This window comes from Sciurus vulgaris (assembly GCF_902686455.1).
Source record: "Sciurus vulgaris genome assembly, chromosome: 15".
Taxonomy (NCBI): Eukaryota; Metazoa; Chordata; class Mammalia; order Rodentia; family Sciuridae; genus Sciurus; species Sciurus vulgaris.
The window spans coordinates 87,761,874-87,776,733 of NC_136476.1; the positions used below are offsets into that span (position 1 = coordinate 87,761,874).

At 58.8% G+C, this 14,860-nt stretch overlaps 1 protein-coding gene across 3 annotated transcripts in view; it reads right to left on the reverse strand.

The window, feature by feature from the left end:
* The window catches only part of OLFM1 (olfactomedin 1), a 36,993-nt gene that overhangs the window by 11,127 nt on the left and 11,006 nt on the right, over window positions 1–14,860 (reverse strand). The window contains exons 1-4 of one of the 3 annotated variants that reach the window (XM_079112969.1): window positions 14,274–14,773; window positions 12,218–12,367; window positions 7,601–7,756; window positions 5,522–5,741 (exon numbers count right to left, since the gene is read on the reverse strand). In XM_079112969.1, coding sequence (XP_078969095.1) covers window positions 5,522–5,741; window positions 7,601–7,756; window positions 12,218–12,367; window positions 14,274–14,423 — 676 coding nt within the window. In that variant the 5' untranslated portion in view covers window positions 14,424–14,773. Of the gene's footprint in view, window positions 1–5,521; window positions 5,742–5,962; window positions 6,249–7,600; window positions 7,757–12,217; window positions 12,368–14,273; window positions 14,774–14,860 lie in introns of those variants that run through there. The other 2 variants (XM_079112971.1, XM_079112970.1) reach the window with 2 other exon arrangements.

Here is a 14,860-nt window from a genome sequence, read left to right on the forward strand (position 1 = left end):
AGATCCAGGCGCTTACGGAAGATTGTCAGAGACTTAGCCGAGGACCACAGGGAGCCAGGACAATCTCTAAGGTGAGGCGGGCGGGAGGGCTGTGCTCACGCTCAGCGTGGCCTTGGTGCCTCCCACCCTCTCTCCAAACTTAAACAGAATGAGTGTGTCCCCAGCGGTTGTACGGGACTGGGAGGATGAGACCACCCAATCCCAGCCCAGAGAGTTGCAGGTGGGTGCATCTGGGGCAGCAGGAGGTTTGGAGGGGCCAGGAGCCTGCTGACCAAGCACCTCCAGCCCCAGCACTGGTGCCTCTGCCCAGAATGGAGGAAGAGATCCTCCCTGGCCCTGCTCCCTACCCCTCCAGAGGCCTCTCCACTCGCACTGCTGGGAGGAATCCTGTCTTCCACATCAACACCAGCCCCACGGCTGCAGGCTGCCCAGGTGCCAGGCCTGCCAGTGACATGGCTGAGCTCAGGCATGCTTGCTTGGCTTGCACACAGACCCTGCTCTACCAAGCCTGCTCTGGGAGAGGGGACAGTGGCTGAGGCCAAGGTTGGCCAGCATCCACAGGGACAGGGAGTAAAAAACATGGAAACCTCATGGGAGCTTCCTGTTCCATGAGCCTGGCTTGCTTCTTACCTCAAGTGCTCCCAGGGAGGTGGGATGGGGTTCGAGTGGAGGAGGTGAGGCCTCAGAGGAGGCCCAGCTGGATGCCACCCTAGCCCTCCAGCTCTTCCTTCCTTTGTTCCTCTTGATCTGGGGGTCGGGTCCTGGGCTGTAGCAACCTCTGAACGGGGTGGGAACCTGGACAAGTCTACAAGGACCAACCCCTCCCACAGGTCACCCTCCACCCAGCCCCTCCCTACATGTGTCCAGCGTCCCTAAGAGCACGTGGCCCTCTGCCCATTTCCTGTGCAGGTCTGTGTGGAACGAGGTTCTGCTAGTTGTTGGAAGGAGCAGCCCCACAGGTGCCGTGGAAGGGGCCGCTGGTGGAAGGCCTGCTGAGTTCCTCCCGGGGCACTTTAGGGCTGGCCACGTCTCTGTCACAGCGGGGTCTCCTGAGACACTGACACATGCTAAAGCTCTGTCCCAAACTGGATGGGCCCCTCCCAGGCTGGACTGCCTTCCGAGGAGACCAGACATCACCTGTCCTGGCTCAGTCCCTTCCCACATCTATGCTCTTGCCGCCCTGAGTGCCAGCCCATCCAGCTGCCAGGGCTGAACCCAGACTGAGGCCTTGTCCCTAGAGATGTCCCCCGTCCAAGCTCCATCCCACCCGGGCAACTGCACACATCCCAGGGCTGTGGACAGGAGTGCTGGGTCCTACCACTCACTCCCCGACTCGCCCCCTTCCCGAGTGAGCCAGCGGCCTGGCTAGGGGTCCTCCCAAGTCTACTGCGTCACTGCCTCACGCAGGGAGGGACTAGTGCTGTTCCCAGGGTGTTCCTCGGCAGGAGCAGGGACAGCAGCAGAGGACCCCTGTGGGAATCAGAGCAATGACCAGTACTCAGCAAGGCCCCACCATGCCACTGCCAACGCGGACTGAGAACACCAGAGGAGCAGCTGCGTGCTCAGCCAAGTCCTGTCAGGGCAGCCTTGGACAGTCTGCCCTCGGCCTGCCCACTGGGACCTCCCGGCCACCAGGGCAGGCTGGCAGCAGTCCCAGGGGAAGGCCTGCTGCTAGCAGGGCGAGGGCTCCCTTCTCCGGCATCCAGCCCTCTTCTGCATGCTCCCAGGGCCCCTTGAAGCCAGCCTTCAAATCTCGACGGAGGCGGGCAGGGAGGCCAGCCAGCTCGTGTGCCCTGCTCTCCAAGCTGGTGCGGGCACAGCTCCTGGGGCCCACGGGGCTGGAGGCTGCCCGCCCTCCTTGAGTCAGGGAGCTATTTTTGGTTCTCTGTCCAGACTGGTTCTGCCAAGACCTCGGGAACTGACAGGATCTAAAAAAGCCCACGGCAGAGCCTCGGCGAAGCTTGGCACATTCAGTTCGGGAAAGTGTCCCTCTTCAGTCACGCGCGCCCAGGACACAGGCAGGGGGACAGGAGTGGGGGGGAGGAGAGGGTGGCCTGCGAAGCTTCTGGCACTGGTGGCTCAGGAAGTGGCCTGCAGGTTCCACCCCAGAGCAAGCAGAACAGGGAGGGCCAGTGCGGGGCTGGGAGGGTCTCAGGAAGGGGAGAGGGGAGCACGGAGGAGCCACGGTCCTGCAAGGAGACCATGAGCCTCCTGCTATTCTGGGGAGGAGGCCACGCCGAAAGCAGCCTGCTCGTCTCAAGCCACAGGCCCAGAGCAAAGAGCTACCAAGGTGTTCAGGCCAGGACAGAGGCGTCTCTGGGCAGCCACAGACACCAGGCGAAGAGGACCCAGGGTCCCACGGAGGTCAGCTCCTGGCCTCTGTTCCCAGCTCCTGTCCCCCAAGGCCTGGGAAGTCAAGCCACAAATTTGCAGAGCTGAGGGCTCAGACAAACTGACATCCAAGATGCAGAAGAAACAAGCCCACCCAGGCCTCGTGCTCAGATGGAGCCCAGAGTGGGCATGAAGGGAGGGCACCATGGACTCTGCTTTCACCTCCTGACTGGGCAGGGAAGTCTAGCCTCCAGGAGACCCCCCAGCACATACCACCCTGAGGGCTTCCTGGAAGAAACCGGAAGGGAAGGCCTGGCGCTGGCCAGGGTCCCACCTGAGGCAAGCCACAGGTGGCACTTCAGGCAGGCGCCTTCCCTCCCTGTCCTAGGCTTCCCCTCCTGCCCAGGCATCCTTTGCTCTGCCCATCGCTGCCTGAAGGCACAGGCGACCTTCCCCAAGTCCCTGCTGGCAGTTTATGGTCCAGCCCCCTTCAAGCCCCAGGCAGGAGGCGAGGACACCCCCACTGTCTGGTGGTCTTTCCTGATGCCTCAAGGGTGCAGAGCAAGCAGGAGCTCCGACTAGTCCCCCAGCAGGGCGTGCACAGCGCCATGCGCTGGCCTTGGCCCTGGAGCCCACTCCTCAGACTCAGCAGAGGCAGGCGGCCCCGATCCTGGCAGCAGTGGGTGTCTGAAGCTGGGGCTGCAGGCTTTGCCAAGATGGGCTAAGGCGGCCTTGTGGGGAGAAGAGGTTGCCCAGTTGGCCCGGAGAGCCTGGCTTTCTCCGCATCCCAACAGAAAGAATCTGTGAAACTGCATAAGCCCTCGGCATCAGCGCCCGGTGCAGCTGGGGCAGCCCGAGGTCAGCTCACCCCTTACAGGGAGAAGCCCTGGCTCGCCTTGCAGCACACGGCAGGCCCAGTCCAGTGACCACGGCTGAGGAGCATCACGGCTCGCTGAGGCTGCTGGCTTATCTTGGTTCAGCTGCTGGACTGTGGCTCTGCAGCAGCCCAGGAGGACAGCACAGGCCTGGCTCGGGGACCAGCTGCATCTCTGGGCAGCACTGCCTCTCTCCTGCCTGGGGATGAGACTTGCTCTAGAACAACACTCCAGAGTAGGCCAGCAAGATGCTGAGCTCAGCCTCCAGGCCCAGGAATGAGTTTCAGATTCAGGTTTCTGGCTGGGCCTCGAGGACAAGCATGCACTCCAGTGAGGGACAGCCACTGGCCACTGGGGCCTCCGTCCTTGATTTTCTGTGTGTGTCTGGGGCCAGGAACCATCAGCAACATCGGCTTGATGAAAAGGAGGCAGCAAGGACAGGTCTCACTAACAGGAGGACTTCTAAGATCCAGGAGTCCTTGCCTTCCCTGGAACCAGGGAAGGGTCACCTGCAGAGGCAGTAGGCACACAAGGAGCCAGGGGCCCATGGGGATGAGGAGGGACACTGTGCGCCACTGAGCTGCAACCCGCCCAGGAGCACCAGCAGTGGGGGCCGACTCTACCATGCAGAGACGGTGGCCCTAGCAACCAGCAGGCAAAGGTGGTCCTGAGGCAGCTGCCTGGTGAGACTAGGGTGGGCTGGCTCACGGCCACAGGGTGGCAGTAGGGTCCCGAGCAGGATGAAGGCTGGGAAGGGGCAGGAACAGCTGCTCACCTTCTCCACATGTCAATCAGTCAATCACTATCACCCACTTCTCCTCTCCATCAATCACTCTATCACCTACCCCTATCCATCAGCCGTCTATCCCTCTGTCCGCCCATCCCTCTGTCCATCCACCATCCATCTCTATCACTAACCTACCTACCAACCTGCCTTCTTACCATCCTGCTCCTCCTCTGAACTGGTGGCATGAATGACATCTGGATTATCACAGTGACTGACCCCAGGGCCCAGGGACTCCCTGGACCTTCCTGCTACAGAGGAGGAGGCAACTGAGGCTCAAGATGGCCAATGCCAAGGAGGGTCCCACAGCTGTCGAGTGGCAGGGACTGCTTCCCTGGGCTGCCCTGCATCCAGACCCAGTGTTCACAGCTGGCCAGAGCTGCCTCAACACAGAAGGTCCCCAGCACCCAGCCATGCTGCCAGGTGGGTCTCTACCTGCACAGCCCTTCAGGCCAAGGGCAGCCATCTGAAGGGCCTGAGAGCCTAAGACACAGGGTGCTCTCACCCAGCTACTGAGAGCGGACTGCGGACAGATGGGAAGTCTGGCGGGACAGGGTGGGGACGCGCTCCCTCAAGGCCCTGGTCTTCTCGTACCTGTGACTTCTCACTTGAACCACTTCCCTGTGCTGCCCAGGTTCCTGGACTGGGGAAGGTGGAGGTTTTCTCTTGGTCTCCCAGGCCTACCCACCTGTGTATCAGGGAAGAAAGCTGCTTGCGGGGAAATAACTTTAAAAAAAAAAACCCATAAAACACCCACATCTGAACTCTTCAGTGGGCTGTTGGGAATGAGGGAGAGGCACAGTGGCAATCTCAGGGCCAGGTGGGGGTGGGCTGGGACCCTAAGACACACCGACTGAGCCATTTCAGACACGCACAGTCTCCCAGAGTGCCCCTGGGAAGCTGTCGGGGAGACGGTCCCCACACCCCTCCTGATGGCTTCAGGCCACCAGCGCCTGCCTCACCGGGGCTTGGGCTCCACACTAAGATGCTGTTCCAAGGGACCTGATCCTGACAGGCTCCTGCCCTGGCACTCCTCCCAGGCTGCAAGAGGGACCCCACCTGCTGCCACTGGCCCGGCCTCCGTGGTATGGGTGGACCCTCTTTTTCATTGCAACTTTGCAGGACTGACCACGTCCACGGGTTTCATCAACCCTCCCCTCACTGGAGGAAGGGGAGATGTTCCCAGCCCTGCTCAGCCTGCGTCTTCAAAGCACACGCGTGCACAACACACACACACACACACACACACACACACCCGTCAGGTGGCATGTGGCATCGAATACAGTCTATGGTCTTTCAGATGTGTTAGTGAGTGGGGTCTGGAACTGGCCTTTGCCTGGTATGGACATGGTCAGTGCCCTCAGGCAGGTGCTCCTACCCTCCCTGGCTGCTGTCTCTCCAGGTGGCCCTGCCCAGGACGCAGCCACACCTTGCTGTGGCCAGGTGGGCCGCCCTTCAGCACCACTCCCTAAGCCTGTGCGTGTGCGGAGGTGGGCGGTGCAGCGCCACGCCCCGAGGGTGCCGGGCCTACCTAGTTTTTGCATGCATGCACGGAGCCTTTCTTCAAGATTGGACACTCTGCTCTGAAGTTCATCGTAGTCATAGGCGCCAATTTCCTCTTGCAGCTCGTTAAGCACTGACGTCAGATTCTGGACCTCCTCCTTAAACTGCAATACCAATTTGGCATCGGCCTTGTACTCTTCCAACACAGGTATCAAAGGCCTAAGTTCATCCATTTTCGCTTTTATCGCCTGCAAGGTTAAAATAAGCTGGGTTCAGTGCGATGCATGCAAGAACTGTAACACCCTGCCTTGGCCCAGCTTCTCCCTGAGCGCAGAGCACGTGCACACGCCCACTTTAGTTATGTGCTTATTTATCCTGGCCCCGATGAGTTAGGAGAGCATATTAAACAGTCCTCAGCACACCGACACATTTGGGAAAGGTCTTTATTTTCAGTTTAGAATGCAACATCTTAAGGTTACATGCTTTAAGTCACATACACAAAGTTCTTTTTTTTTTTTCTTTCCTTTTCAAAAAATGCATTGACAAGGGTTCAAACTATCCATGAAATGCATCTAGAGTCGCATGCAAAGGAGGATCCTGGTTGGATTCAAGGTTCCTTAGGGATATGGTGCTAAGATTGGAAAGAAACAGTAAAAATGCAGGGTGCCAGGTGCTCTCTGGCTCTTTCATGGTTACATGGGAGTGGACTGCTTCTTCAGTCACTGCGGCATTGAAAAAACTCTTTTAAGTTAGCCCTGCAAGCAAGAAAATGAAACACTGTTGAAAAGCTAGCTCGCTGGCCTGCCTTAAACAGATAGCCATTAAGAGACAAATACTTGCCTGGTCACTTAAAAAACCACACTTGAATGCTGGAACATGAACTGTCTTAATAATGATTTAGATTCCCTCATGACAATTTCTGCTGGGATTCCTCTGTGCAGTGCAAGCGGCGTGAAAAGCAAGGGCTTGCTTTCCTCCCCCAGAGCTACAGTGCCCCTGATTTTAGAACCCGGAGAGGTGTCTCGGGATTTTAGAATCCGCAAAGGTGAGCCACCTCGTGGTGGCTGAAGACACCCCCATCTTTAGAGGACTCTGCCGAGCAGAGATGGCCATGCTGGCCCTTCAAGGAAAAACAAAAACTCTTTTTTGGTCAGAAAGGTCAAATCTCTCCAAGATAGCGCACGAGGACACAGCAGGAAATAAGGACAAAATGTACGCCAGGGTGGGACCCATCTCCCCTCGACGGGATCAGGCCTGCTGTTATTTTATTTATAACATAGACTCATCACTTCATTAGCTTGCCATCTCGTCTCTCTAATGTACCGCTTTTAAAGGAGAATTAGCTCTTGCTTCATGCAGGGAGCACATCAAAGAAAACATTAGCATAAAGGACAGGAAGACAGAGCCGGGCACATCAGCAATTTCCAGCCGAGTGGGGCTGGTAATTTGACCTGTTCATTTACATCTGGGCTCGAGTCCTAATTGACACGCATGTATACCTTAATTAGGGTGGCATATGATTTCTCGATCTCATCGGTGTGTATATATACATACTTGTAGGTATGTATATATAATTTGGGGTCAAAGGAACTGCAGTTTCAGTGTCCAGTTACCTGGAGATGTGGACCACTTACCACGAGCTGAGAAAGACGTTGGTCTGTTTTCCCTGTGTCTAGAGTGTGCCTTGTCATAGCTAAATTAGGTCAGATATGAAAACGTGCCCTGAGTGATCCCCGCTCAGGAACGGCTTCAATCAATTAAGCTAATCCTTGGCTAATGTGATTTACCTGCAACAGCTGTGGAGTGACAAGGGCCAATAATGACATTCTTTCCCAGCTAATATGCCACTTGGCCTTAAGAGCACAGGGTCTAGGACCCCAGCTTCCAAACCAGATTGACAGGTTCAGGAGCCCATCTGTGCTCAGGTGGTGGCTCAAGCCCGCCCCTTCCAGGTGCCATGCCAAACCAGGGCCGGGGTGGGTTGCCTTGCTCCCACTGGCTGCAGCGGGCAAGGTCTGCCACACTCCTCCAGGCCAAGTCAAGCTTCCCTGGGGACAGGGGCAAGTGAGCCCAGCTGAAGAGGGACAGAGGAGGAGGACACACGTACCTTGAACTGCCTAGCCAGATGCTGCTTGTGACTCTCCTCCACCTGCTTGAACTTGGACTCCAGGCCTTTCATTTGGTTCTCCATCTTCTCCACGTACTGCAAATCTCTCTGAGTCCTCCTGTCCAAGACCTCGATGGATTGAGACATGTTCTGCACCTGTCAAGAGGGCAACAGGTTCAAGCAGGAGCTGCGGCAGGTACCGGTCGATCTCCTTTGCCTGCTCACCCGCCATGCTGACCTTTCCCATGCAGCAACCACCCTGGGGGCCAGAGTGGCCCATGCATGATTTACTAGCTAATCACCAGCATCAGGACTGTTAGGCCCAGGAGCTCTCCAAACACGGCAAGTCAGCCACATCCCAGCCCGGCTCTTGCAACCAGGGACGCAGGTCAGGGCGGGAGCTGGCTGCTCACCGGTCGGAGCTCCAGGCACCAGCGGTGCGGCATTCATCTTTCCGGGTGTGGGGGTTGCTGCCATTCTCTTTAGGTGGCAGGATGCTATCCATCAGGCACACATAAACAGCAACAGAGATGAACAGCCTCGTTGGGCTGCCCCACCCCCAGGTATAAATCCCGTTCCTCTGAAATCTTTCAGAGCGCCTGGCGGAGGCTGCTGGCTAAGTGCAGGGGGAAGGAACAAGGGAGCCGCCACTCTCCCCAACTCGGCACCGAGCCTATCCCCATCCCACCCACCATCCATCACACCCCACAATATCATAGGTAGATGACTGCTCGGCAAACACGCACGTTCAGAACATAGAGTCAGGAATCAATCACCCAGCAAATGAAGAATCGCTGTTTTACACCTCTACAGGCAGATCTGAATTGAGTCTAGCCTCCAAGATGGGACTTTAATATTCAACAGGATTCCAGAGAGCTTAAAAGAAAAACAGTTTTAGTACAGCCACCTGCCAGCGCATCTCATCTCCAGGAAGCAGGCCTGCGCCTGTGCGCAGATGCGGCCGGGGCGCTGGGGAGGTGGGATGAGCCGAGGACCCAGTGGTGTCGGGTCTGGGTCTTTTTCTCAGAATCTGTTTCAATCACCAATTATGACGGAGGAAGCGGCCTCCGTAACAGCAACTCTTCATTTCTGTGTTTTTGCTGAATTCGGAAATACTTTCCCTTCTAGGAACAAAACCATTTGGGTATGAGGCTGAGCTTTGCCTGGTCGGGATCAGAATGGAGGACGGTGGGCTTCCCCCCCTCTGGCTGTAAATCCTCCATACCAGCAAATAAAGCAGAATTAAAAGAGCAAGGAAGCTTGCTCAGCGGGAGGAAGACGAATGTTGCCCATCTCCATGCCTGAAAACGTGTGGGATGCCCTGGCCCCTCATTTGAGAGTAACAGACCCAAATTCGCTTTAACATTTCAAGTGGACGACACGCCATGCGGGGGTGACCTTGGCTCCCTCTTTGGGGGGCTGAAATACATTTGCTCAGACCCCTCCTCTCCCTGCCTCTCCTGTCCTGCTCTGTCACTCTGAATAACTGCAGTTGTGAAGTCTGGTTTTGTTCCCCCTCGGAGGTCCAGCCCAAGGGCCCCGCCTCCAGGGAGACTTCCCTGATGGCTAAGTTCAAACAGACTGGCCCTGCTGTACCTCCCGGGGGCAGGCCACATGGAAACAGTGCCTGCTGGTGGCAAGTCACACAGCTGCCTGGTTTACCTGTAAGAAATCCATGGTAAGAAACCCACGGTGGGCGGGGACTAGCCTAGTCCACCCCTCTAGCCCCAGAATAAGACCACTATCCCCAGGGCAAGGAGCCTGCGGCCAGCGGTGTCGGTGAGGACTCAGCGGGACAGCAGGGGATGGGAGGCAGGGTGTGCGCCTCCCACAGCCAGGGCCGAGGGCACACTGTGCACAGGGGAGGCTGCCCTGCTCGCACTACCCAGTGGCCTGGACAGGAGGCCACACCGTGCAGAGGGCTTTCTGTCCCCCAGAGGAGGAATGTGCTGGACAGATTTTAAAATTTAAAGATTAGACTTTAAACTTAAAATACGAAATAAAAAGATGCCAAGCTACTCAACTGCCTTTAAACAAACTAAGCTCTTAAGCACCGAATGCATGCTGTCGGGCCAAGGGCCCCGCCCATCTTCCCTCATTCAGAGCCTGTGTCCAGCTCCTCCTCCAGGAGGTGACCCTGAGAAGACCCCTGCAGGCTCAAGGTCAGGAAGCCATCCTAAGCCCTAGCCAGGGTGGCAGCAGGTGCTAAGGAGTGGGGGAGGGGCTGTCGCGGGATGCTGGGTACACCTGGTCTCCTGAGCATGACTAATCGCTGGTGTTTACTGAACATCGTCCATGTTCCAGTACTGGACTGAGCCTATTCATTATTCATCTCATTTGAGCTTTCCAAAACCCCAGGAGGTGACGTATTCCAAATCCCATCTTACGTACACAGAGACCAAGGCCCATAGAAGTGCAGATCTCACTACTGCCACACAGGGAGTTAAGACTGAAGGACTGGACTCCAAAGCCTCAGCTCCCAAACTCAAAGCAATGTGCTCCACAAAGAGAACAGTCCCCGCCCCTGGCCTGGCTGCCCAGGGCCGTGGTAGGGCTCTCCAGGCATCCTGATGCCCACCTCACACACGTACTTCAGGCCAGAGGAAAGCGAACTATCCAAGTGTAGGGCCCAGGACGCTGCACCTGGGTCATTCCGGGTGAGTCTTAACACAAAGCCCAGCTGCAGGGTCTTGGAACTAGCTGGAAAGTGCTCAGCTGTGCCCCAGCCCATGGGCAGAGCACAGGACCTGGGGATTCTGGAGCCTGCTCCCCTGGTTCTGCCTCCGAGGGGGGCTCTGCCTGAGTCTTGCCCTGCCCCTCCCCCTAGGCCAGAGAGGAAAAGAGAACGTGAGACCTGCAAGGCCAGGGGCAGCGGGAGCCCAGGAAGGCGCAGGCCGGCTGCCTCTGAATGAAGCGTGCACTCAGGAGCTGGGCCTCTTCCACCAGTGGCTCATAGCTGCCCGAAATAGAGTGCCCGCACGCACGAATGGGGCTTTAAATTTTTAAGCAGTAACGCTGTGGCCTGCGCGGAAGAAAGGAAGGCTCTGCGGCCTCACTCCCAGGGGCTCACAGAGCTTTCTGGAACCCATTTCCCAGCTATCTGCTCTGCCAGCAGGCATCTCCTCCCAGGGGCCCCTGCCCTGCCCCACAGTCCCAGGCCCCCACGCCCCGCCTCCCTCCTCCACAGCCTGAATAATTAAAGGCACAGCTGGGCTCCAGTCTAGTTTGGTGTTAATAAATGTTTGTGGAATCTGTTCAGCGCGTTTTACTTTAACTCTTCTCAAGTGACTTACGAAGGTGGGTAAAAGTAGCAGAAAAATGTGCTCTACTTCTTCAAGGTGAGGGTGCACTGGCACGGAGACGTTTCCACAGCACACAGTGCCCTGTCCCTTCCAGAGGGCACTAGGGCCAGGGACAGGCTGTGACTTGAGTCCTCAGAGCCCACAGAGCTAGGAAACCCTGTGAGTCTCCACCGCCCTCCCTTGGTGTGTGGAGAAACAGAGTCGAGAAAGGAGGCTCACTGTTGGCTGTGGAGGGAGGGGCCCGGGTGAGTGGTAGGGCACTGAGGGCCTGGTCCCAATGGGGTGAGGCTGGCGTCCCTCCCCAGTGTGGAGGTGGCAAAGGTGGTGGCTGTTCTCAGAGCTCAGGGCCTGGGCCCCTGACTCGGAGGACCCTGCTGCACGGACCTGCTCTCTACCCTGGAAAGTCCAAGACTCTTCTGCGTGGAAATCTGTGACTTTCCCGGGGGTGTGTGTGGTTCTACTCTGGAAGCAGGGGAAGGACGCCTGACCTGCAGGTGTCACATAGAAACACCTGCTCTTCCTGTGGAGGGAGGGGCTGGGCACAGAGGGCCTTCTGCTTCTCTTGCTTCCCTTAGGAGCTCTGGGGAGGCCCAGGACTTGGTCCTTGTCTGCAAGGAGTCTGCAGAAGAAGGCGCACGCTGAGGAGAAGGGAGCTGGGCCGGGTGACGGGCGGCTCCCCTGCTAACTAGCTGTGTGGCCTGGGGCAAGTCAGTCCTCATGGGACCTGAGTTTTCCCTTCTGGAAATGGTGTGAAAGATTCCACTAGCTCCATGTGGCTCTTTGAAGATAGAGTGAAATAATGGAGTCAAAACATGTAAGCAGACCACACATTGCCGTTTCCCTATGGTACGAGGGTGACAATAAGCCTGGACCAGCCAGGTGGGATCACTCAAAGGCAAAGACCCCGTCCTGTAAAACTCAAATGACCATGAATTCCTGGGCCCAAGAGAGCTGCCTGCTCCATGGCAGCTGTAAGCCTTCTGCACTGTGGATAATGAGCATCACTCAGAGACAGGCTGTGAGGCGGGGGCCTTCGTGCCCTCACTAAGCCCCCAGGCCATAGCGCCTTCCTGCCAGCAGCCTGGGAAAGCGCTGGGTTCCCAATTCCATGGGACCAGGAAGCTGAGTACTCATCTCCTCCCAGGCCACCCTTGGAGTCTCCATCCACCTGCTTATCTGTCCATCCATTCACAAATACTTTGAGCAGGGACATGCTAGGAAATGTCTGGGTGGACCCCGCGGGCTGGCCAGGCCTTGGCACCCGGGGCACACTGCGCCCGCACAAGCGCCCACACACTCCCATTGCAGGACTCACCTTCTCCAGTAGCTGCCTCAGTTGTTTCGTGCGGGCGTCCCGTGAACACATGGTCTGCTGGGGGGCGACCACTGTGCAGATACATCTGCCCTCGCTGTCCTGGGCAGAGCTGTACACCTGCCAGCTCTCCTCAGGGTTGGTGGGCAACACCTGGGGTGCAGGTGAGGCAAGAGGGCAGGGAGGAGAGAAGGGAGAACAGTCAGGCATGGGAGGTCAGGCAAGAGGGCAGGGAGGAGAGAAGGGAGAACAGTCAGGCATGGGAGGCCACACCCAAGGAGACGGTCCACAGCCAACCCCAGGGAAGAGGCGCAAGGGCCCCGTGGAGAGAAAGGGGTGCTTAGGAACAAAGAGACATGGGCTTCCCACCAGGCTGCCCAGGGCGAAAGGAAGCCAAAGAAACATGACTCTTCAAAGTTTTAAAATACAAGTTCAACCAGAGGGATGCTTGGAGTTTTGACATCTGACCACACTGGGAGGGGCAATCGAATGCAAGGACCTGCATGAGGGCAAGGCGGGGAAACAGGGCACTGGATGACTCACAGAAAGCAGACACCCTCCCCTCCCTGCAAGGAAGCGGAGTGGCTGGCACAGCAGGGCCCTGCTCTGCAGCTCCTGACACCTGCAGACAAGTACCCTGAGTGACAGCCCCAGATCCAGGTGTGTACTAGCCCAGAGCCACCACGGCCCTGAGCCACAGCACCTTCCTGCTGGCAGCCTGGCAAATACTGGGCTCCCAACTCCACGCCGCTCCCACCCACAAGCCATGTGGTGGATGTCACCAAACTGATATGTCCTGCAACAGTCACCCCACTTCAGTCCTGAGGTTTGCCCAGAGATCACCCAAACACCAGATCTGTGCATGGCTGGTCTCACCTTGCAGCTCAGCTCAGGTGATCCTGACCTCCAGGTACACAGGGTGGGCAGCAGGCCCCAGACACCCTGAACATTCACTCACCCTTTGCCCTGCTGCTGGACCCTGAAGCCTACCCACTGTCTCCAAGCAGATCCCCAGCACCCCCAGTCACCTTCCTGCTATTTTTAGATGATGGCGGGAGGGGAGCTGGGAGGGGAGGATCCATGGTAGTGATATATTACACTTCATTCATGTCCAGCCCCCGGGGCGGGGAACCGTCAGTGTGGAGGAAAACACTGCAATTTTCAAACAGCAGGTGCAAGGGTCTCGGGTGGAGGTCACACCACAGAGACCTTCAGGAAGAGCACTGGGCCTCTGAAAGCAAAACAGGAGTGGGAGAGCCTCGTGTCCTTCACCTCTCCTTTCCACTTAGAGGGCAGGGCCAGGGCTGGCCCCGGGCCTTGAGGGCCCCTGTCTGGTGGGTGATTCCAGCTCAGCTTGCTCTAGCCACCATGGAAGTCGGCCTGGACCAGAAGGGCCAGGCCACTGCCCTCCCTCCTTGCTCCAGATGAGGAGCTATTTCAGAGGCCAGGAGTGGGGGTGAGCGAGGTCTGGGGGCACACTCACACAGCAGGCTCTCAGGGGCCCCGCCCAGCCCCCTGCACCCTCCTCCCAGAGGACCCTATGAGCCTTCCTAAGGGGATGAGGAGAGTAGGGTGCCCTGGGACTTTGGAGAGGGCACGAGTAGCTCCCGACCTGGGGCCCACTCCCGACTGCTCCATTCCAGCTTTTACAAAGTAGGGCGGGCTGTGTCCTGGCCGGACCAAGCCCGGACTGGGGTCCGGTGTCCTCTCCACCCTTTACTTGCTGAGTGACCTTGGACAAGTCCCCAAGTCCCCAGTCCCAGTTTCCTAAGCTTTTTGATGAGGGGTTTTTCATCATCGAGGGAGGACTCCAGGCTGGAAACCCTTGAGCAGGGTCCCCATCTCCTCCAGGGAAGGCAGGGTTGCCCTGGGTGTCGGAGCGCATGGGAGCCCCAGCGCAGAGGGGCGGGCTCCGGACCCTGTCCTTGCCCCTGCGCGCGGTCCCCCGCTGCCTCCCCGAACGACCCTGTCCCGCGGGGCGCCCGCCCAGTCCGGGGCTCGGACGCAGGAGGTGGCTGGGGAAGGAGGGGGCCGCGAAGGCGGGCGCGGGCGCACTTACGCCGGTGCTGCGGTCGAGCGTCCCGCCGCTGGCCGCCGAGAGCTTGGTGGTGTTGAGGCCCACCAGCGAGGGCAGCGTCTGGGACATCCAGTTGGTGATCATGGCCATGGTGCTCAGCACAACCCCGATCTTGAGCAGCGGCACCGACATCGCGCCTCAAGTCGCCTCCTGCGCCCGCGCCGCGCTGGCGCCGGCTCCGGCTCCCGCGCCCGGGCAGCTTCAGGCGGCGGGCACCGCGGCGGGCAGGGGCGCCCGGCCGCGTCCCTGCGCCCCCTCCGCCCGCCGCCGCCCGCCCGCCGCCGCCGCCGCCCCGCGCGCCCCGGCCATCGCCGCGCCGCCCCCGGCGCTGGGAGGGTGGCCAACGCCTGACTGCCGCGCGCTGCCCGCCCGCTGCCCGCTGCCCGCTGCCCGCTGCCGGCGCGTCCCTCCGCGCTCCGCCGCCGAGAAGGGCCACCGGGCTCTGAGCGCCGCGCGGGCTGCGCGCGGGGGCCGCGGCCGGGAGGCGGGGACACGGCCGGGCGGCGGCCGACGCAATCTGCCCAGGAAATGGGTGGATTTTTCCTCTGCGCTCCGGCTCCCCGCCGCCC